Below are 23405 nucleotides of genomic sequence, written 5' to 3'. Positions count from 1 at the left end.
TCTTGTGGAATGATTAAATCAAGCTAATTAACATATCCATCACCTCACACACTTATATTTCTTTTGTGTTGAGATATTTAACATCTACTCTCTAGCAATTTTTAAATATTAAATATATTATTATTAACTATTCTCACTATGCTGTATGGTAGAGCTCTAGGATTTATTCCTCCTGCTTAACTGGATCTTTGCTCTACTCACTTAACTCTCCCCTTTCCCCATTTGTGCTAAGCCCAACAAGCCCTTGGTATCTTCCATTATAATCTACTTCTATGAGTTTGGGTTTTTTCAATTTGATATGTGAGGTTATGCAGTATTTATCTTTTTGTACTTGTCTTATTTCTCTTAACATAATGTCATCCAGGTTCATGCATGTGGTCACTCAGGGTAATATTTTCTGGATTTTAGAGAATCAATAGTGTACACATGCTACATTTTCTTTATTCATCTATTGGTCAAAGAACAATTAGGTTGATTTCTTATCTTGGCTATGTGGACAATGCTGCAATGAACATGGTAGTGGAGTTACCTCTTCAACATTCCGCTTTTATTTCCTTTGGGTACCTAACCAGAAGTGGGACTGCTGAATCATATGGTAGTTCTATTTTGAATTTTTTGAGGGGCCTCTGTACTGTCTCCCAAAATGGTTGCACTAATTTTTATTCCAGTCAAAAGTGTACAAGCTTCCCTTTTCTCCATTCCTTACCAACAATTATCTTTCATAACACCTAATGTAATAGGAGTGAAGTGATATTTTATTGTGGTTTTAATTGACATTTCTTTGATTATCAGTGTCGTAGAACTTTTTTTTCATGTATCTTATGGTCATTCATACATCTTCTTTTTTATTTTTTTCCTAGTACTGGGGATTAAACTCAGGGATGCCCAACCCTTGAGCTACATCCTTAGCCATATATATATATATATATATATATATATATTTTTTTTTTTTTTTTTTTTTTTTTTTAATTTTGAGACAGGGTCTCATTAAGTTGCTGAGTTTAGAGATCATCTAAATTGAGATCATCCTTCTTCAGCCTCCTGAATCACTGAGTTTATAGTGGTGTGCTACTGCCGCCTGGTTCATATGTCTTCTTTTGAGCAATGTCTATTCATAAAATGAGTTTGTTTTCTCTTTCTTGAATTGAGTTCCTCATGCATTTTGGAATATTAACTCCTTATCAGATATGTACACTTTCTCCAAATATGTGGGTCATCTCTTTATTGTGTTTTATTTGCTGTGCAGAAAGAAACCTTGTAGTTGGATGATACCATTTGTTTAATTTTGCTTTTGTTGCCTGTGCTTTTGGGTTTATATCCAAGAAATCATTGCTCACACCAATTTTGTAGAGTTTTTTCCTTTGTTTTCTTCTATTAATTTTACGTCTTAATTTAAGTCAATTAAAAAGTTAATCTATTTTAATAGAGTTGATTTTGTGATGTGAGCTCAGGGTTTAATTTCATTCTTCTACATGTAGATATTCAATTTTCCCATTACTATTTTTGAAGAGATCATCCCTTTTCCATTTTATGTCAAAATTCAATTGACCATAAATATTTGGGTTTATTTCTGGGCTTCCTATCCTGTTTCACTAATTGATGTGTCCGTTTTTATGCCAGCATCATGCTGTTTTAATTGCCATAACTTTGTAATATATTTTGTCTAAACTGGATTGATCTTATAATCCTTCAGCCTCAGCCTCCTGAGTAACTAGGATTTTACAGTCATGTGCCATCATGCTATGATGGCATCACTCATGATATGAGTTTTAAAATTTCATTTCTGTATAGTCTGTTAGTACGTAGAAGTGCTTTAGAATTTTGTGTATTGGTCATGTATCCTATAACTTTACTAAACTTAATAGTTCTAAGATTTTTGGTATAACCTTTAGGGTTGTCTGCACATTAGATCATTTTCTTCAGCAAACAGAAAATTTAATTTATTTCTTTTTCTTGCCTAACTACTCTGGCTAAAACTTAAGTACTATGTAGAGTAAAAGTAATGAGAGTGGATATCATCTTATTCCTAAGTTTAGAGGATAAAACTTTCAAATTTTTACCATTGAGAATGATTTTAGGTATGGGCTTATAATATATGGTCTCTATTTGCTGAAGAACATTAAAAGAGTATTTCTGAGGAAATTGATCAGAAAGTATTCTTTTCTAATATTTGAGGAATATTTCCATTTTGAATTCCTTTTTCATTGCTAATGACAAAAATAATAATGTATCATGCCTTAAAAAGTTGAAAATTTAGTTAGCATACTTTTAAAAATTCTGTTTTTAAGCTTCTACCAGTCCATTCTATACCAAAAGTCCTTTTTTTTGTTGCTTTTGTTAAAATTTTTTTAGCTGTATATGGACACAAATGCCTTTACTTTATTTATATTTACGTGGTGCTGACTGAACCCAGTGCCTCACATATGCTAGGCAAGTGCTTTACCACTGAGCTACAACCCCAGTCCCCCAAAAGTCTTTTTATGTGCAAAATTTAAGTCCCTCAGATTCAACTATAGATCCTTCTTAGAATCTGGAGCATTTCTCTTCAAGAAAAGCAATTGTCCCACTTATATGTGGAAGTGTGTAGGATTTTGGATCAAGTAAAGATTTCTGGAGAATGGCTTAAAAATTATCTAATTTCCTAGAAATAGCCTAGTTTAGAAGAAAACTGTGCTAAGACCTGAGGGGAGAAACCTACTCCATTTTGCAATTTGACAAACATTAGGATTCTTTTTTAATTTAAAAATAAGGATAATAACTATAGATGAGAAAATAAAAGTGAATGAATAAAGTATTTATCATACAAATAACAAAATATGATTTTAATAAGTAATTTTAATATAGAGCTCCTAAATACAATGGAAATTAGAGGTTTTCTTTGGTGTGAATTAGGCTCTTCTGGAAGTTAAGGTGATTCTTTCGGACATTTTTATTTATAGGAAATAAGTGATAAGGGATTTAAATACTTATTTTTCAAAAGGACAAATAACCAAAACTACTTTAGTTCTTGGACAACTCTAACTTGATTTTTAGGAGAACATAAATTGTATTTTAATATATAAAATAAATATTACATGACTGTTGAATATATTAGCATAGTACTCTAATACAGGTTTAAATAAGTGTTACAACAGTAAGAGGCTAATTAAGAATATCTAATTCTGGAAGTCATTTAATTGTTTCTTTAACCAATTTTTAAGTTTTACTGTATTGCATCAAGATCTATTTAATTCAATTTGCTAATGATGTTGTTTAAGTTCATCTATAAACATTTAAGAGCCAACTGTTTTTTATAGTTAGCATTTTGTAGACTCAAGGCATTAGAGATAATACAAAACTGACTTTTAAAAATGAAGAAAGTGAGGCCAAGTTTATTAGGCTTCCTGCGACTAGAACAGATCTTAAATGTCCCAGTATAACCTGTCCTTGCTGAGGCATTGTTAAGCAGGTTCCCTGCAGCTGAATCTTCACCTTTTTCTGGGAGGACGGTATGTGTGTGTGTGGTGGGGGGTGGCAGTGGGAGGATGGTAGCTGACTGAACTGGGGTGGGGAATTGAAAAAAAATGTAAAACAGGGACTGCTCATAATAGAAAGGAAAAGATAATTGTTTAAAAAACACTGCCAAATAGCTCTGATTCTACTTCTTACATTTATTTGTTAAGAAAATAATTTGTTCTTTTGTGTGTGTGTGTGTTTGAAGATTTTATTTTCTGTTTGTAACCTCAATAGTTTTATATCTAAAATAACACAAAAATTTTACACAGAAATTATAAATTCCCAGAATTCCCCCATATATTAAGTAATCTTTTTGGGCTTCAAAGACATTGGTAAGTAAATGAACAGACAAGCCATTGAACAAAAGAAAAATGCCAAATACGTATATGTAAGACTTGTATATATACTTTTACAACACAATAGTAACAAGACAATCAAATCAGCCTACAAAGGCAAATGATTTGAACATACTTCATAAAAGACCATATACACATAGAATCACATGAAAAAAATAAATGGAAATTAGAACCACATAGATATTATTTTCATGCCCATTACAATGGATAATATTTAAAAAGATTGGCAATATCAAGTGTTTGTGAAAATGTAATCTCACCCATATTTTTCTAGTGAAAATGTAAACCAGTGTTAATACTTTGAAAAACAGTTTGTTTCTTAAAACATATACCCATCATAAAATCCAACCTGTCTAGTCACAGGTACTATGGATATAAAAGAGAGAAACAACATATGTCCACATGTAATTTAACCTTTTTTTTTTTTAAAACAATGACTTTTTTAAAACAAAAACTATTGACATTAAAAGATTGTTTTGTCTTTTTAAGTTATCATTTTAACTATTCTGTTAATGACAGCATCATATGAATTATTTAAAAATAATTTTTATTCTTACCAAGTATTTAAGTATTTAGATAACAGCCCATGTAACTTTCAAGGGACCATTACCCCAGATTTTAAAAAAAAAATGTGAAGTAATAATCAAAATCAAATTGGTAATTCTTTGCATTTCTGAGAAATTTTAATATTCCTCACATGTATTCAAAGACACTACTGGGCACAAGTGAAAAATCAAGAAAAGAACTGAATATATTTAGAATTAAATAGAAATATTGAAGCATCAGGACCTGATGAGAAGCTAAGACTTTCTCAAGATTTTCTGGATCAGATAGTTTTGGAATAATGATGCTCAATCAAAGACACTTTCACTTTAAAACTATCAAATCATGCTATATCCATGATCATAAAAATATATTGTGATATATTCATATTTTATATATAATTATAATTCACTAATTAAGATCAAGGGGTTAGGGAGAGGGAGGAGGGGAGGGAAAGGAGATGTCAATGTGTAGTGAGGCTGTTCCATGTAAGCATGCAAGCATGCAAGCATGAATATGGCATAATGAATCCCACCATGTGTATAATTTTAGTGCACTGATAAACAAATATACCTTCATTTTAGTATCTGAAATACAATACCAAGTGACAGTTAAGAGGAATAATCTGAGTAATTTGATTTTCCATGCATATGAAGAAAGTAACATAATGATGAATAAATGTTCTGAGATTTAAAATGCGAAGGGAAACCATTCAACTGAGATATCAGAACAAATTCACTTCTGTGACAAAATAGCTTGTACCCATGCAAGTAAGTGGTTCTCATCTGCTGACTTCTGATGCTATTGGTCAGTAGGTAATTCTGTATCTTCCTGTCTGATTTCTTCTAATCCCTGTTATAAACACCCTGCCATACAAAAGGATATGAAATGAAGAAAAAGGTTTGTCAAAGGGCAGACCCAGGATCCATGAAAGGACTCAAGGAAGCAATCAAAGACTTAGAGTAGCCTCACTGGCAGACAGGGAAAAATCAAGGAAAGGATGCAATAAAGACAATAAATCTTAAAAACTCAAAGAAGAAGGGAAAAGAATGCAAGAGCCCCCTTCCAGCTGCTGTGCACTGGCCTTTATCTGCCTAGAGCTGAAGATAAACAGCTTGCCGGAAGGCAGATTTCTATTTAATATGGTTAAATTTTATATGATGCTTCATACTCTCAATGCTCCACCCTGTGGTTTGGCCTTTTATAAACTGTCCCATTTGCTCTGGGGAGATAGCTCAAGCCAACGCAAAAGACTTTCTAATCTAACATGAAAATAATGAATTGTGTTTATAATTGAATTATTGGCCAATGAAGACTGCTGAGAAATGCAGTATGACATTTCAGTGGAGCACTATAATGTATAAAATTCTATCTCCGAAAGCAAAGTAGCCAATTTAATGTGCTCCATGAATATATTCCAAAAAACTTGTCAATTTAAAACTATATCCACATGGTAAATGCTTTCCAGACATACAGTATTTATGTTTGCATTAGAATGAATCAAAGAATCAGTTACTTTGTATGGACAGCAAGACTTCTTCTTTCCTGCTAGATCACTGACATTTACATGGTGTATATCCTTGATCCAAGTAATTTTTAATGCTCGTGTAGCAGTCTAATTGAAAGCATTCAAACAACAAACAAAAGTGGTATTAATAGTATTCCTTCCTTCCTTTACAAGTTGAAATGTCAATGTAAATTCTCACTCTTCATTCATTTTCTTAATTCCTCTTTATTCACTTCCTGGATTTATTATTGATCTTTAGATCTTCTATGCTTTTTATAGTTGTTTAGTCTGTGTGAAGGATAAACACATGATTTATGCCTTGCTACATTATCAAGCAGTGCACAAAAACTTTCAGCCTCCAATGAGAAGACCTGATATTTAGATCTGTTTTGCTACTTAATTTCAAGTGAGCCACTTACCATCCATGAATCAAAGTCTTTTTAGTAGTTATATAGAGATAAAATCCATCTCAAAGAGTTTTTTTTTTTTAATGGAGATTTAAATAAGTAATATGATGTCACCTTTTATACTCTAATTCTCCTCTAGGTAGGTACCTTCTGTTTTGCTAGTTCAGACTTAAGCAAATTTCTCCCTAGTCAGGTTCCTGCCTGCTGAATTTCTACCTCCTTATGCATCTTCATGTTCTCCTCTTAAAGTAATCAGTTAAACACCTTATCTACCCCACCTCAATTCCCTCATCTAATCCAGGGTGTTGTGCATGCATTAATTACATGCCAGACTTGTCTCCTGCTCTCTATTCCCACTGTCACCTAGTTTGGGCCCCATGGTCTCACAGCTATCGCAGATTCTTAACTTGTATCCTTGTTCTAAGTATTTTTCCTCAATAATCTGTCACATACACTCTGCCACCAATGTTATAACATGAATGGTCATTAAATCCCTTTTTTAGCTAAAATTTTTTTTAAAGAACTGCTTTAACATGGCACAGGGGTTGCAGCACCAATTAATGTCACATAATTGGCCATAATATTGAAAAAAAATAAGAGCAGATGTGACTGAAAGATTCCACTACTGGGATAAATCGCCACCAGAGAATCACCTGATGGTAGTGACCACAGGGAAACAATTAGCGACCCACCTATGCCTTCTCTGATGAAGTGGTAGTCAGTGTTTCTCCCACACTCCATCCCTTCGTTCTCCCCCGCTGGCTTCCTTGGAGTCCATGTAATCCAGACCCCTGTAATCTGGAGAAAGAACCCTTTAAGCAGACAGTTGCAAGACAAGATATTCATGTACTCCATCTCCTCTGAGTATCAATTTTAGTAATAAAGCTAATTTTATAAATACAATTGAATAATTAAGTTTTAATATATAAAAATACACACATATATTAGTATATACAATGATTATTCATTACAATGTATAAGAAACTCAAGATTATATAATTATTCCATTATACTAAAGTAATTATGCATATATCATTTCATTTAATTATTTGATTGCATTTACAAATTTTACCTATTTTTCCCCACTCACAGCCATTTACAATTAGGCTTTTCCACTTCTTAAACGGTTAAGCACTATTAATTTCTTGTTTGGCTTGAATAAATTTCTAAGTATGGACATAAATTACCTACTTTCTTAGGTGAGATCTTGATTACATAGAATGCCTGGCTGAGAATAACACCTATCACCATTTATTTTTCCTTTAAAAAGTATAATGTATATTTTATCTGGTGATAGTCTTTTTGAGCTTAGTTTTGTATTTTTTTTTAATTCCCTCTTTGAATCTCAAAATTTTGCTGTGCTTTTTCCTAACCAATAGTTAGGACAAGGTATTAAAAGCTAGCTTTTTGCCTTTTTCTATTTACTTTTCAGCCCAGGAGTATTTACAAAATGCCTTTATGACTTATAGCCAGAACTTAGGTATTGATTGTCCCATTGGCCATTTCAGGAGGCTTGCAAGGCAAATCCACTGTTTGCCTAGAGAGAAGTTCCTTCTCTGTGCACAAATATCAGTGCTTCTGGTCTATACTTTGCAAAGACTTCCATTGACTACTCACAGTTCAGGTGTGTTTCCAACTCCTGTCTCTGTGCCTAGTGTTATTCTTAAGTTATGTTGGGAAAACCCATATATTTCTCATGGATTCTTACTTTAAACCTTGGACATCTTGGAAAGTTTTCCTTCAGTTGGATTCCATTTTCTTTATAACCTTAACATTTTTATTGTTCTTTTCTTCCTCCCTCCTTCCCTTCCTTCCTTCCTTCCTTCCTTCCTTCCTTCCTTCCTTCCTTCCTTCCTTCCTTCCTTCTTTCCTTATTTCCTTCCTTCATTCCTTCCTTTCCCTTTTTGGTAGTGCTACAAAGATTTTTCTTGATGTTATGTATCTTTGGTTGTTTCAAAAGGAATTAGCTAGTAATGGGTTTAAGTGTCATTTTTCCTCCAAATTATGAAAAGATCTTTCGAGTTTTCTCCCTTCCAAGTGTCACTTCTGCATTTAACTTCCTTCCTGGATTATAATTGTATTTTCATAATCTTAATTGCAATCACATTATATTACCTTCATCTTTGCATCCAGGCTTCTCATGGTGTCTTCTTCCTGAGCTTTATTAAACATACTTAAGAAGCTTATAAAAATATTTTCTGGTTCCTGTAAGAAGTCGTTTTCAGGGTTGTGATCCTCTTTCAGTATTCAGGCCGATGTTCTCTTTAGCCCTTGCTATGACATATTTTTTGCTTGGTTTCATGGAGGTGCCCCTCTTTGACTTTTCATTTTTTACCTATCCCAGAACTAGAAGAAGTCTATGAAAACTTGAAATTTTTAAGTACAAGGTTTGTGTTCATAGTTGTTAAAAACTGTGTTTAAGTTTTTTTAAAAATTACAGTGCTGATATGTATAGTTATCTGGAAACATAACTAAGAAAAAAAAACAAACAAAAAAACAAAAGCAAACCTTCTGGATTCCAGTTGAATCATTCCTCTTCCCTCCCTCTCTCATCCTATATCCCTATCGCACTGTTTTCTACATATTTTACCGTCTGGGTATTGCCATCTCTGATAAATATGAAGAGATAGGTCAAATGAAGAATTAATACCCTGAATGGTTAAAAAAATCCATATTCCAAGGTAAAGGACTGACTGCACTTTTTCTGACTTTACGAAAACCAAAGTAAACAGATGAAATTATTTTCCCCATTTTTTTTTTCTTTTAAGTTTCTTCATGGTAGCTGGCTGTGTGTTTCAGGATGTGGCATATGGGTACACCTTATTAATTTTCTTAATTCAACTCCATCAATGCTATGCTTTGTGGAAATTCTTATAAGTTGCTGCTTCATTAACTTTCTTTTGTTTTTAGATTTTAAGATCATGTGGATTGTCCATGTTTTATATTTATTCTAAACCTGGAATAGGCTGTAAAGGGTTACTAACTGCAGATAAGGTTAATTCCATTTTTAAAATGACAATCTGTTTATATGTATGTGTGTGTATGCATATATATTAATAGATATTATTATTTTAGATACACCAATAAACTCAGTTTATTTACACAATTAGGGGGAAATCTATAATATTTAGAATGACTTTGTAAATGTTTATTTTCATAGCATTGTAAAACCAAGTCAATGTACTGATAATTGAGACTTTTTGTATTATAATGAGTTCACAAAGTCTGTAGTGTTGTGTTAAAATTTGTAGACTAATCCAATTTGAGTTCTTGTTTCTATGTGCATTGATTTTTTTAGTTTTGATTTTTAACGAACTACAGTTTATAAGTATTGATGCTTCTATTTTTAGCAAAGCCCTCTTTGCTTATAGAAAAAATTTGCAGTCAGCAGCATTGATTGAAAACAGTGTGTTTCTGGTGAAGCATTTTTCTACCATAGGTGGTTGGCACTGATGGATCTTTTTCAATCCATAGTGCCCTAGGTTAGATACAATTTTCTAAACTTAAAAGAGAACAGAAGAACCAAAACCATGTGATTACGAAGTATATTCAGGGGGAAAGAAGTTTCACAAAGCTTGTGACTATCCTCTTTTCCTTGGCCATACTGTGAAGTGTGAACGGGAAGTATCTGGAAATGACTCACTGTCCATCTTGGATGTCCTCTAGACTTCTTTCCATAACTCCAAAACATTATAAGCAAAGAAAGCTGTCAAACTCATATGTTTTAATTTTAAAGAAATAGGATTTTCTAATCCAGTTCTGTTCAGCATTTTGAACCTAATCATTTTACAGAGTATCTTATTTAAAAATCACAATACTCTCTGAAAAATGATTTTGCTGTATTTCCCTCATATAGATAAGCAAGACTGAAATAGGGTACATAATTTATCCTACATCCAACACCTAATTAGTGGCAGAGCTAGGATTCTGTCTTGTGTTCATAAGCATCATGCCAAATGTGTCAGTTTGAATTTGGTCTTCTTAGTGGGATAGAAACCCGCCTACACTTGGATTACTCAGTTGGGCTGTATTTATTGCACATGACGAGCAGTGTGTGCTGACACAGAGGATTAAGGACATCCTCTAGACTCCAGCTCTGTCTAGCTTCCCTTTCATTCCTAGCCTATGACTTTCCTTCCTGCGTATGATGGCTGTTCTGCTTCTGGTGTCAAGCATGCTTTCCTAGCAGGAACAGCAAGAGGATGAGCAAAGGAGAAAAAAGGGTCTGTTATCCAAATTTAATTTGTTTCTTAACCAGAAAAATAATAAATTACCTAGAAGATATTCATAAATATACTTTCATTAATATCTCATTTACAGAACTTATGTCAGATGGTGCTTCCAAGCTTTAAGGAAGTTCAATTAGCTAATTTAAAAATTTTTTTAAATTAGTTATACATGACAGTAGAATGCACTTTGATATATCATATATAATGGATATAATTTCTCATTCTTCTGGTTGTACATGATGTAGAATACCATGGGTTGTATAGTTAAATATATACATGAGGTAATAATGTCTGATTCATTCTACTATCCTTCCTACTAATGCTAATTTTAAATCAAATTTTTAAGAAATTTGTAGAGATATAGATTATATACAATAAAAGTTACACATTTTATGTATACAGGTCTATGATTTTTGATAAATATTATGCTTATATAATCACTACTCCAATGGAGGCAAAACATTCTATCTTGAAGAGGTCTTTTGCCATCTTTAGCAAAATTCAGATTCTGTTAGGTAGATGGAGTCAGCACCCGCCACACGGATGAAATACTAACTACATAAATAATGATTTGAAAAAGAATTATAAAACATGAAGTATCCATATGTCAGAAAAGGCTTCAGTTACAGTTGACTGATCTAGAAAAGTGAACTCAAACAAGTCTCCTAGATCTATTTATGTCTCAATTTCCTAATATTTAAAAGAAAAAAGGTTTTGAAAGGCCTAATGAGTCCAAAATTATCCAAAATTCAAATCAAATGAGATAATTTGTGTGACAACACATTGAGATCTTTAAAGCCCTATTCAAATACATAGAATTGTTTCAAGTCTCCCAGAGGAATTTCCTTTTGAAAATGGTGATGTTTCAATTTATTGACCTGAAATATTACAGTTGTAAAATTCAAAAATGCTTAAAGGATATACAAACCTCAAAGTTTATTAGTGATCTATAAATCAAGGTCATAAGCAACTCTAGATAGAGGCAATTTTACTTTTAATTCTTGTTATTTCCTTTCAAACTATGTATCTTTCAATTGGATAGGAATAGCACTAAATATATAATTTTCTAAAAATTTCACAATATATTTATATTTATGACTAAAAGTACTGGTATGATTTCCCAGTTATTATATAATACTTGAAAAACAAACACATGACAATATACCATTCATGTGAAATATAAATTTTATTTTGAGAAACTACAAATCTTGCAAAACAAAATAATACTGAACTTTTTGACAGACCATTTTTTAATTTGTTCTCTATTTTGAGAAGAAAACATGCTTTTGAAATTCACCCATGGAATCAGTCATAAAACAAATTGCAAAACTGTGTTCTATAGCACCAGAACACTTGACTTCTTGTCATACCAGATTATGAAGAAATGCTATTGTCTGTAGTATTTATCATTCTCACAATTTCATCAGAGTACTACTCTGAACTCAAACATCTTACCAAAACATCCTATAAACATTTGTGGTAAGGCTGGGGTTATGGCTCAGTGGTAGAGCACTCACCCAGCATGTGGGAGGCACTAGGTTCTATTCTCAGGACCACATAAAAAAATAAATAAAATGAAGATATGTGTCCTACCAAAAAAAATTATGGTAATCATTGCCAGCCAATACCAATCTTTGTTGAGAAGAAATGTATCTGGTAATCTAAACACTCATTTCCTTTGGCCTATTACTTTTTTTTCATTAAAAAATTGATTATCGTTATTTTCTATTAAAGTCTTTGTCATTTGTCCATAATTCAGGTTGGACTCAGCACTGGCTTTGTTTGTCCTTGGGGAGGCTGCCAAATTAAACATGGCCTGCTTGAAAGCCTTAATGGAAATAGTGAAAGATTTTCTTTTAAGCATTATGTCTGTTCCGAATCAGGTAACAGCATTACTAATTTAAATGTGAAAAGACACCTGAATAGATGTGTATTTTATTTTTGCCACTATTTAAATTATATATCATATTAGGGTGCATAATGTTCATAACTTTGAAATAATTATTTTAAAGTAAATATGCATATAACATTTATTATTTATCATAAAATTTTTCCTTATCATTACATGTTATTAAAGATTTGCTTTTTAGTGGAAGTGAAGTAAGTTATTTAATCCTCTATTATTGATCATTGAGTTATTTTTAACTGTTCATAATTAATTACAAGTAGTGTTGAATTGACATTCTCAAACATAAAATACTGTTTGCACTTCTGACTATTTCCTTGGAATAAGTTACTAAAATTAAATCACAAGTGCAAGACTATAAGCTTTATTTAAGGGTCTTGGAAAAGATGCTGAAATTCCTCCCCAAAAGTTGAAATTTTTTTGTATTCCTGTGAAAAATACATGAAAGTACCACACAATAGAAAATACTATTGCCCCATGTCATACAGAAAGCAGTATTTCATTGGATTAATTTATATTCCATTGATTCCTAAAGAAATTAAGAAGTTGTTCTTTATATACTTACATGCTATTTATAGTTTTTATTTTTTGAACTACATTTTATGCAACATATCTATGGAAAAATTACTTTTTTAATGAATTTATTTAGAAATATTTATTTTGGTATTTTAATAATTCCATGAAATTTGAAGACTTTTTTATGCTTCTTAATTATGACAGAATGTCCTTTGATTTCCCTAATATCTGTTTTCTTGCTTCAGGAAAAAAATGACAAGGTGGATGACCTTTCTTGGGCCTGGATTATTGTCTATACATATACGACAATTGTGGCAGAAATCTGCTTATATGCAGCAACTTCTGATTTACGAAAAACTGCTCTTATCGGTTTCTGTGATTGTAAAAGTTCACGAAAGAATGTTTTATCCATGGAGAAATCAGAAGAACAGCCAAAATTACGAGAAACAAATATTTTAAATCTTTTTGAATATTTTTCTTCAAAAATATCAGATGATTGTAAGTAGACAATTTTCATGTTGATGAGTAATATATTTTAAATGTCCCTTTCTGCATATAGTGATATGATCTTTACAATAGTTTAACATTAAGAAATAAGAAATAACATTAAATATAGTGGAACTTCCTGGGAAGAATATTTCATGAAATGGAATTTCTTATCAATAATTTTAAAACAGCTGAAACACAAACTAGATTCATTTGGTTTATGATTTAAATTATGTGACTGGAAGGAAATGATGGCCTTAGGAGAACTTGTGATGTGTGTATAACCTTTATTTCCTCTTCGTTTTTATTCTTTTCCCCATAGGACTTCTCTCCTTCATTTTTTTGTAGGCATCTACTGTTTCTCTCTTCTTTTCCTGACCAGAGGATTTGTCTTAATTCATGCACTCAAATATTATAGTATGTTCTTCCCCCCTGATTTCTTATATTCCAACAAATAGTATCAGTCTCACGTCTCAAAAGTAAAGGTCATTTTCTATGGTGATTATGGGGACTAGTAGAAAAAAACATGCTTATTTTTAAAAAAGTACTATAGGCATAATGTTAATTTGAGACATCCTTTTAGGTTGATTGAAATTTATAGATTTATTATAAAAATCATTGCAGTTTATACATTGTTATAGTCTGTTGTTTGCATGACTCTTATTTTCACTAAATTGTGAAATAATTAAGACTAGAGAATCATTTCCGAATCACCTTTGTGTTAAACCGGAATCTAGCATCCTAGCAAGTGATGCTGGGTAATTAATTATAGTGGATTTATCATGTAATTAAATCACTGAATTTCAGATATAATTGTGAGATTTTTTTAAAGTATTGAAGGAAGCAAGATTGCCTTTCCTTAGACCCATAATTTTTTGATTTGGGATAAATTATGCTGGAATGTAATTTTAAATAGTAAGACTTCAGAAGTGGATGTTAATTTCACTCTTTAAAGGTTGTTCACTGCTTTTAAGTTACTTTCAATACACTCTTGGTTTATTTAGCAGAGTGGAGCCTCTCATTTCTGGGTGCAAATTGCTTAACCATTTCTCATTTTTTAAAATTATTGTTATTTTTTGGTGCCAATTTTGAACAGATCTTTATTCTTCAAAGCACAAATTATATTTCTCCAGTGTTTATTATGTTGACAAAGTAAAAAGAAAAATATTCATTTGTTTTACTATTCACTTTTATACATAATGGTCATAAATCTTCCCCTAGCTCAACACATAGTTTTTAAACTGCTACCAAGCAGATTTATCTGTGAATTGTCTAGCTGTGTAAATTGGTGCTTCCTGGCTTCTTTCGCTGATCTCTTTGGGCAGCTCTCCACGGGCAGTTCTCCACAGGGCTCCCAGAGGTGTCTTGGTCTCCCTCTAAGAGAGGAACCCCTGTGTTCTGGCAAAGTTTCGTGATAATGGTATTGTGTCTTTCTGTGTACATTCCAATTTTTATTCCTTCTTAACAATTTGATAGTTTTTCTCAGAAGTTTCATGATTTCATTATTCATTTGTTTCATAGTTGGTCTTTTTCTGCATTTTTCTCTTCCCTTGAATAATTTATTTTGATGATCCAGAATTTGGGTGACTTCTTGAAAGAGATTTGTCTTGCTGCTTATCATCTACTGCTTAACATTACTTAGAACTCTGGGAAACACAACCCAAATATTCCTACCCCAAATATTGTTTTTTTCCTCTATAATGGTGTCAACAGCAGACCTATTTGAAAATTCTCTTGGCATTTATGTGTATTTCCTTCCTTCTTAGCAATATCACACATTTAAGAGTGCTATCTGTGAGCTCAAACTCAGCATACAGAAATCTACAGTCATTATTTTCTCATCTCTGTAAATCTGTGAGCACACTTGTTTCTATTTTTTATTAATTTAATACCAAGAAAGAAGTATGATATCCAATAATGGCAAATTCTTGATTTTTTAAAAACTGTATCCCTAGATAAGAGTGGCACCTATGTATTTGTACCATAAGCAATAGTGTCATTAAGGTCTGTACTTGTCTGTAGTTATTTGTCATTGAATAAACTCTCCAGAAATTTCTGAATCTCATTGTACCACCAGATAATTCTACAGATCAAAGAGCCATTTTATAGCTCATAAGGTATGAGACTTTTGTTCTTTAAATGGTCATAGAGGAGAAGGCAGTTATGCCTAAAAGATAGGATGCTGGAAAGAGATGCACTTTGTGCTTTTCCAAGTGGTACAGAGGCAATGGATGGCATTTGTGTTTGTATTGATGTCCTTCCTATTGTTACTCTTGAACCCAGATTACTCTTGATTAGTTAGAATTTCATCAGTGTTTTATCAGCACAGGTGGACAAATGGATGCATTTAGCTCTAGGATGCCTTTAGAAATTTGATTCGTAATAAAGAGGATAGCAGAATTATACAAAATTTCTTGTATAAGCCACAAATGATGTTAATGCCATTTGTCTCATTGAAAATTCTGAGTATGTTGAAATCCACAATTCTCACAGAATCTTTGTGATTTCTTTGGGAAACTATTGAATTTGGTAATCTGTTGACAATTTGGTTAGACATACCTCGAGGATGTGTTCTACTGTTTTTTTTCTCTGTGTCAAAACCAGAGAATATACTACCTCTTTTGATCTCCTCTACCGGTTGTTTCTAGTGTCTTTGACTTCTTTCAGCTACTACCATAAAAAGTTAGAACTCAACAAATGTACTGTTATAAACTGTACTGATGTGCTTCAGTGGAACTTAATCCTTTGTAGAATCACTGAATAATTTTTCCAGATAGAGAAAAATTATTTCCTCTGGTTTGTCCTCTATGCATGATCATTAGTGAGAAGGGCAAGTTCCATAAGACTCCAGGAAATAGAGAGTTCCAAAAGCAGTACCCTCAGTGTGGCCTTTTCAACATGATTACTGCAAAAGATGGGTTTGATTTTCTGAAAAGTGATATAAAGAATTGAAAATGATTTTTCCTTATAATCTTACCCTTCAAGTAATTCAGTCTTTGGATTATAGTGAAGAAACCAGCTCTTGAGTCATATGAACTTATATTTGAATTGTCACTTGTATCTCATGATCGTATTTTGTCAAAGTATTTTGTCTTGCTGAAGTTTACTTTCTTTGCCTGATCATTATGTTAAGAATCCTATCCAGCCTGGTGGTGCATACCTGTAATCCCAGGAGATTGGAAGGCTAAGGTAGAATGATCACAAGTTCGAAGCCAGATTTAGTAACTTAGTGAGGACCCAAGCAATTTAGTGAGAGCCTGTCTCTAAATAAAAAAGTAAAAATGGCTGGGAATGTGGCTCAGGGGCTAACTGCCTCTAGGTTCAATCCCTCGCACCAAAAAACAAAAACAAAACAAAACAAAAAACATAATTTTATCCATATCATAGGACTTTTTGTTTTTTAGAAAAAAAAATCTATGAAAATAAACATCTGGCATAATACCCTGTGTACTGTGAAGATCCCATAAATGTTAAAATAGGTATTGTGATTGTTAATATGGTTGCTAGTGTTGTTATTATCACTAGCAGTAATTTCTATGTACATCACGTATCCTGGAGATCTTTAATTTATTTATAAAAAGATGTAAGTAACACTAAGAAACATTTTAAAATAGTGTCAAAAATCTTTTAGCATATAGAAATACAAAAGATTTTGTGGAGTGATCTAGAATTCTGCAAACTTGCTGAACTCATTTATAGTTTTCAATAGTTTATGATTTATTATGATTTTCTATGTAGAAGATATTGCCATCTTTAAATAGAAATAGTATTACTTTTTACTTTCCAAACTCGATGCCTTTTATTTTCTTTATAATCACTGTCTTCGTTAGAACCTTCAGTACACTCTTGCACAAAAGTGGTAACAGAAAACATTCTTTTTTTTTCTTTTTAGCTATACATGGCAATGGAATGTATTTTAATTTATACATACATGGAGTATAACTTTCCATTCTTGTGGTTGTATATGACATGGGGTTACCCTGGTCAAGTATTCATATACAAACAGGAAAGTTATGTCTGATTCATTCTACTGTTTTTCCTATTCTCACCCGCTCTCATCCCCCCTTCCTTCCCTTCATTCCTCTTTGTTTAATCCAATGAATTTCTATCCTCCACTCCCCCTGCCCCGCCTTATTGTGTGCTATCATCCACATATCAGAGAGAATATTCAGCCTTTGGCTTTTTGGGATTGGCTTATTTCATTTAGCATGATGGTCTCCAGTTCCATTCATTTACCAGCAAGTACCATAATTCCATTCTTTTTTATGGCTGAGTAATGTTCCATTGTGTATATATACCACATTTTCTGTATCCATTCATCTGTTGAAGGGCACCTAGTTTGGTTCTATAGCTTAGCTATTGTGAATTAGGCTGCTGTAAACATTGATGTGGCTGTGTTGCTATAGTATTTAACAGCAGATATTCTTGCGGAAAGCATTCATATTGTGTTAATTTTGGAGTTTTCATAGAGGACTTTTATCAGTTTGAGGGAATTCTCTCCTAGTTTTACTTTTTTAAGTGTTTTATCATGAAAAGAAATTTATCTCTTGCATTTATATGTGATCATGTTTATTTTTTTCTCCATTCATTTAATTGACTTTTGGATGTTAAACAGATCTTGTGGCCAGAATTGTATCATATGCTGACTAGAAACAGGAATGGAATTAATATGATTGGTTTAGGCAATTCAGGTTTATCTCCTTGGTTCCTGTGAAATTCATACCCACCCAATACCTGAGCAAGATTTGAAATTTGTAAATGATGACAGAGAGAGAAGGGGAAATAGATGGTAGAGAACAAACCAAGTCATAGAACTTAAACACATGTGCATTAGAAGCCATGTTGTTTTTAAGACGTTCACCTTTACGTGGGTATAACTAATGGTATGTTCATTGCTCCTGAATTTCAAGCATATTGGTCTTAGTCTATGTGACATAAAAGTTTCAATAAATATAATCAAGAACATGTGGTTTGATCAATACATAATTGGGCTGTCAGAAGTTACAGCTTCATCATTGGTTCAGCATTGCTCTACCTAGATGTTTATAATATCAAAAATGTTGCAGTTCACTAGATTGCTTTTTAAAACAGATGCAATTACTAGAAATTTAAAAACAAGTTAGTAGAGTACTAATGGATTCTGGCCTCATGTTACTTATGAAATTGCAAAAAATAGCAACTACAAAAATGTTTGATTTTTTTCTGCATTAATCATCTTTTACTTGCTGTTTAATTAATTTTATTTCTCAGCACTTGTTTTGGGATCTGTTTGCATAGTTCCCTTTAGTATCTTCTCTAATATGCTATGTCTAGGTTTCATCCATGTCTTTTAGAAAACATATCTATATGTTAAAAATGAAGAATTCAGAAATCACCATGCAGCTTTCCTGATTTCCTTTGGATATATTTGTGGGTCTGTTATCAACTCATTTTATTCAGTATATCATTCTTTATCTCTATCATCTCTTTAGAGAACATAATCTACAATTTTCAAAAGAGGTATCACTGATGTCACAATTTCTGTAAAAGCCTTGAACATTTGAAGCCATCTTTCAACCTGCTAATACAGATGGCATGTATCATTTGCAAAAACCAAATACTACTCTTTAAAAATTAATTAAGCCTTATTCAGTAAAGGTGTCCTCTGTCATGCTTGCAGAAGTAAAAATCTAGTATAATATTTAATTGAAGTTAAGATATCTTTATCATAGATTGTACTTTTTAATTTTTTATTTGTAGAGACTATTATATGTCTTAAGGAACAAATAAAAACAGTCCAATTGAATAAGGATATTTATTTATTCTCTCTGATATTCGTATTTTTATTATTGCTGTGAACATGTGAAAAATATACATAGACCAGCATAACTTATTTACTAACTTTTGTAATCTTTCACCCCAAATCTTTATCCTCCCCTCATGACCTATGTAACTTCATGGTTTTCTGAGCTTCCTTTTGTACTTAATGGACTTTGCCACATGATAACTTGCATTTTTAATTAATGTTTTATAACTCTTTGTATGTTATGAACATATTTGGATACATGTAAGAAAAATACACTATGCAGGACAAAACAATATTTTTTCTCTCTGACATAAACAACAGGCAACCCCAGTTTGATGTGGGGCATAAGGTTCTGAGGGCAGGCTCATTTTCCTGCAATACTGAGGCAACAACCATGTTCTGTTGTGACAGTTCATCTATAGAAACACTTTCCAGATGGTAGAAGGAAAGACAAAAGAGAAGACTATTCATCTTCTACTGTCTTTTCATAGAAAATATTGCATAGCATTTCTCTTATGTTCTCATGGCCTTATGTATGCTTAACGATGGTATGTAAGTACACCATAGTATACTATTAAGTATACTGACATCCATACCTAATGGGAATTTTTTTAAACTAAGTATCACTAAGTCAAACTAAAAATTGTGATTCTAAGAAACAAGGTGATATTTCAAAGAAATGAGCTATCTGTGCAAAGCTTATTCTACCAAATTTTATTCTTGTTCAGGGCAAAAAGTATATTTAAAAGTCCCTTGCTTGACAACATTACCTAACATATCGTCTTGCTCAGAGTAGACACTCAGACACTTAGTAAGCATATAGAATATATGAGTGAATAAAGGAAAGGAAAAGGACACTATAATGCTTGTAGAGATTTTATTATGAAATGAAATTTCCAATTTAAAATGGTTCTTAAATACCATATATGGTGAGTATATAAATCATCCATTTATTCTATTTTTTAAAAAACTATCTAGCATACATTCTGTTTAATCTTAAAAAAGAGAAGCTGTTTATGAATAACAAATTTTACAACGTGAATTCAAATGACCATAGAGCATCAAAGAAATTTTTTAGAAAACTTTTAATAAATGTAGGTATGATTGATTAGAGAAGGTAGAACTTGAGCTTTAGTTTGAAGAGTATATTTTTTTAAGTCAAAATTTGGAAGAGGGGAGAAGATGAAAATAGGAAGAAAGAGGATGATGGGTGCTAAAAAACATGAAAAATGAAGTGACCATTGAGGAAACCAGGCTGCCTGCAATGAAGTCCTGGTTCTAAGATCTAAATTCTGTTGTATACACTTGAACTTCGAGATCAATCTATACTTCTTTGCACACAATGAAAATCTTTAGTAGCAGTGATGAAACTGTCACATGAAGAAAATTCTTTTTGGACACAAAATTATCTAAACTTGCTAGGTAAACTCATTCTATTCTTATTTTGAACAATTTGGCACTCAGTTCACTGAAAACATGATTTGTCATTGATGATTATAGTTTACTACCCCCAAAATGTCATTGACTTTGTACAAAGTTTTTCTGCATTTTCCCCATGAACAGAGGTTTATTTACATAAATATTAATAACATGTAATTTGGGGGCTATAACCCCAAAGGGTTCTTTCAAGGCCTTACGGAAGGACACTGGGAATATCTTTTCATAGGAAAATGTCTTTTGAAACTTTAAAAAAGTTAAGATTTTTTTGTTTTAATTTTTGAACAAGTCCTCAGAACTAAATCATCCTTACCACTTTTAAAATCTAAATCTTCCTCACCCACAGTTTGAAGCAACTTTAATACTAGTAACTCATAACAGTAGTGTGTATTAGTAATATTCTTTCCATTCAGTAAACTTTCCATCAAGTTTATGTGAATTAAACTAAGCTAAATATCTGCCAAGTTGTCAGGTAGCTGAGGAAAGACTTTTAATATGTTGAGGTTAACTTGAGTTTACAAAAGTAGTTCTAAAAGAATTGAAGAGTAATTATATTGCTCTTGAAGTGATTTCTGAATCATGATGAATATATTCTTTCCTCTTGAAAGCATTAAAGTGGTTCTAGTTGTACATTTCACCATTAAAAATGATTTATTATGGATAGTCTCATAATAAATTATAAGCATAATAATAATAATGAAATATATGTGAATAAAAGGAATATTTATATACAACTTGCAGTTTTCAATGATAATACGAAGGGTTCTTGACCTGCTGCCCCAGGTTCATGTTACCTTTATATACCTGCGTGTACACACACACACACACACACACACACACAACACCATATCTAGCATTAATGTGGTATTAGAATGTCAAGGGAAAATTAAATTTCTAATATTATATTTCAGGAAAATTTGGACAACAGTTTCTATAATTTGAAATATATTCACTTCTATTCTCTAACTTGGTACTCAAACATAGATTACTATATATTTAAATAGGTATACATGTATAAATCCCAAAGAAAATACTAACAGATCAAATCCAGCAACATGTTAAAAGAATAATATACCATATTTATTGTGTTAACTTTAAGAATCCAAGTATAAAGTTAGAGAATTCAAATTTCTTGTAATTTATTAAAGGCAGTTAATATATACAAAAATATCATTGATTAATTTCAAAATGTGTGCTTGATTAAAAATAGATAAAATAAAATATAATTAAAATTAGAAATATGAGTACTTTCTGATATTCCCAAGGTATTTATCAAAAACCAAATCAACATCATACTTAAGCATGAAAAATCACCAATTTTTCCTGACTACATTTTTACTACATTAAGCCAAGTAAAAAATGAGGATTTCTTTATTATCTGCTGATATTTTAAAAACATATTCTAGATAATCTACCCAATGTGATAAGAAAAAGAAGCAAGTATAATATTGGAAAAACATTTGTGGGTGATCTGGATGTCTGCTCTGAATATCTAAGACTGAATTTAATATTAGTACTAATAAAGTGGAAAGTTACATGAAACCTATTATTGATAATTTTCCTCTATATTGACAGTAATGAAACAGAAAAACAATTCACAAAAATAAACCATTGAGAGCAGAGGCAAAACAAAATTCCAAGGAATGTGTGTTATTAAAAAAAAAACCCACAGTTTTATTTAAAAGAGGTAAAAGAAGGGTTGAATAAATGAATATGAACTTTCTTATTTTCTCCCTAAGTTAATCTATACATTAAATGTAATTGCAATAAAATTGTCAAAATTGAGTTTATAGGCAATCTGAAAGAAAATGGGCAAGAAAACTTAGGAAAAAAATGGACAGTTTTTTAAATATAAAACTACAATATATATGATATGATAATTGTAAAATAATGGACTAAGATTTTCACAAATGAAATATAATATTATCTATATATCTATATTTGTATTTAAAACATGATGTCTACCTTTTCCATATTTTTGATGTGTAAGATACAGTGGTGTATATGATGAGCTTTAATTTCACAATTTTGGAAATATTATGTACGTTTCCTTACACAGGTAGGTATTGAAAATGATTGTAACGTATCCCCGTATGTTTAAACCCATTATTTGCATATGCAATTGGAATATACCATATACTGGACTCAATAGGAAACTGATATAAAGTCATATTCTACACAAAATTATGAAGTATATTATAAAAATAAATGATTCTGTATTTTAGTGAACACTGAAAACTAATAAGTAAGTCACAAAACAAAATAAATATGAATCCCTGAACAAAAGACCACAATACAAAACTTTTAGAAAATGATCCTTTCAAGAAATTCCAATATCATACTTTATCCATACATTAAAAAGTATCTTGCCAAACATTAGTACACCGTCAAACTTGGGGAAAAGATCAAATGCTGTAACAAGAAGTTATATTTCAATAAATATACTATCAAATTAACAATCTGCAAAATGAAAAGCACTCATAATGGCTTTAGTTTTTAACCTCAAATACTGGAGAATCATTATCTCTCAAGATAGGTAAATCATGATTCCAAAATGTGATGAGACTCTTCATTGCTGACTTTCAGTATGCTATGACTTGGGTCACCAGAGTCTCTACAGAGCACATTTTTATTATTAACATTTAGGACATCTCCAATTCTATTTAAAGGATTTCATTATCACTTTTTGTTTGCTTTACTCCTCTGTATAAAAGTTAACACTAACTTCAGTAATACTT

General features: G+C 31.7%; 1 protein-coding gene across 5 annotated transcripts in view; it reads left to right on the top strand.

Annotated features, from left to right (window-relative positions):
• Tmem232 (transmembrane protein 232) overlaps positions 1–23405 on the top strand; it is a 266848-nt gene that overhangs the window by 83363 nt on the left and 160080 nt on the right. For all 5 annotated transcript variants that reach the window (XM_047555713.1, XM_047555717.1, XM_047555714.1 and 2 more), the window contains 2 exons: positions 12297–12420; positions 13205–13457. In XM_047555713.1, the coding sequence (XP_047411669.1) occupies positions 12297–12420; positions 13205–13457 (377 nt within the window). The remainder of the gene's footprint in view (positions 1–12296; positions 12421–13204; positions 13458–23405) is intronic.

The sequence above is a fragment of the Sciurus carolinensis genome, chromosome 6 (assembly GCF_902686445.1).
Source record: "Sciurus carolinensis chromosome 6, mSciCar1.2, whole genome shotgun sequence".
In the NCBI taxonomy this organism is placed as follows: Eukaryota; Metazoa; Chordata; class Mammalia; order Rodentia; family Sciuridae; genus Sciurus; species Sciurus carolinensis.
This window is presented reverse-complemented; position numbering and strand designations above follow the sequence as displayed.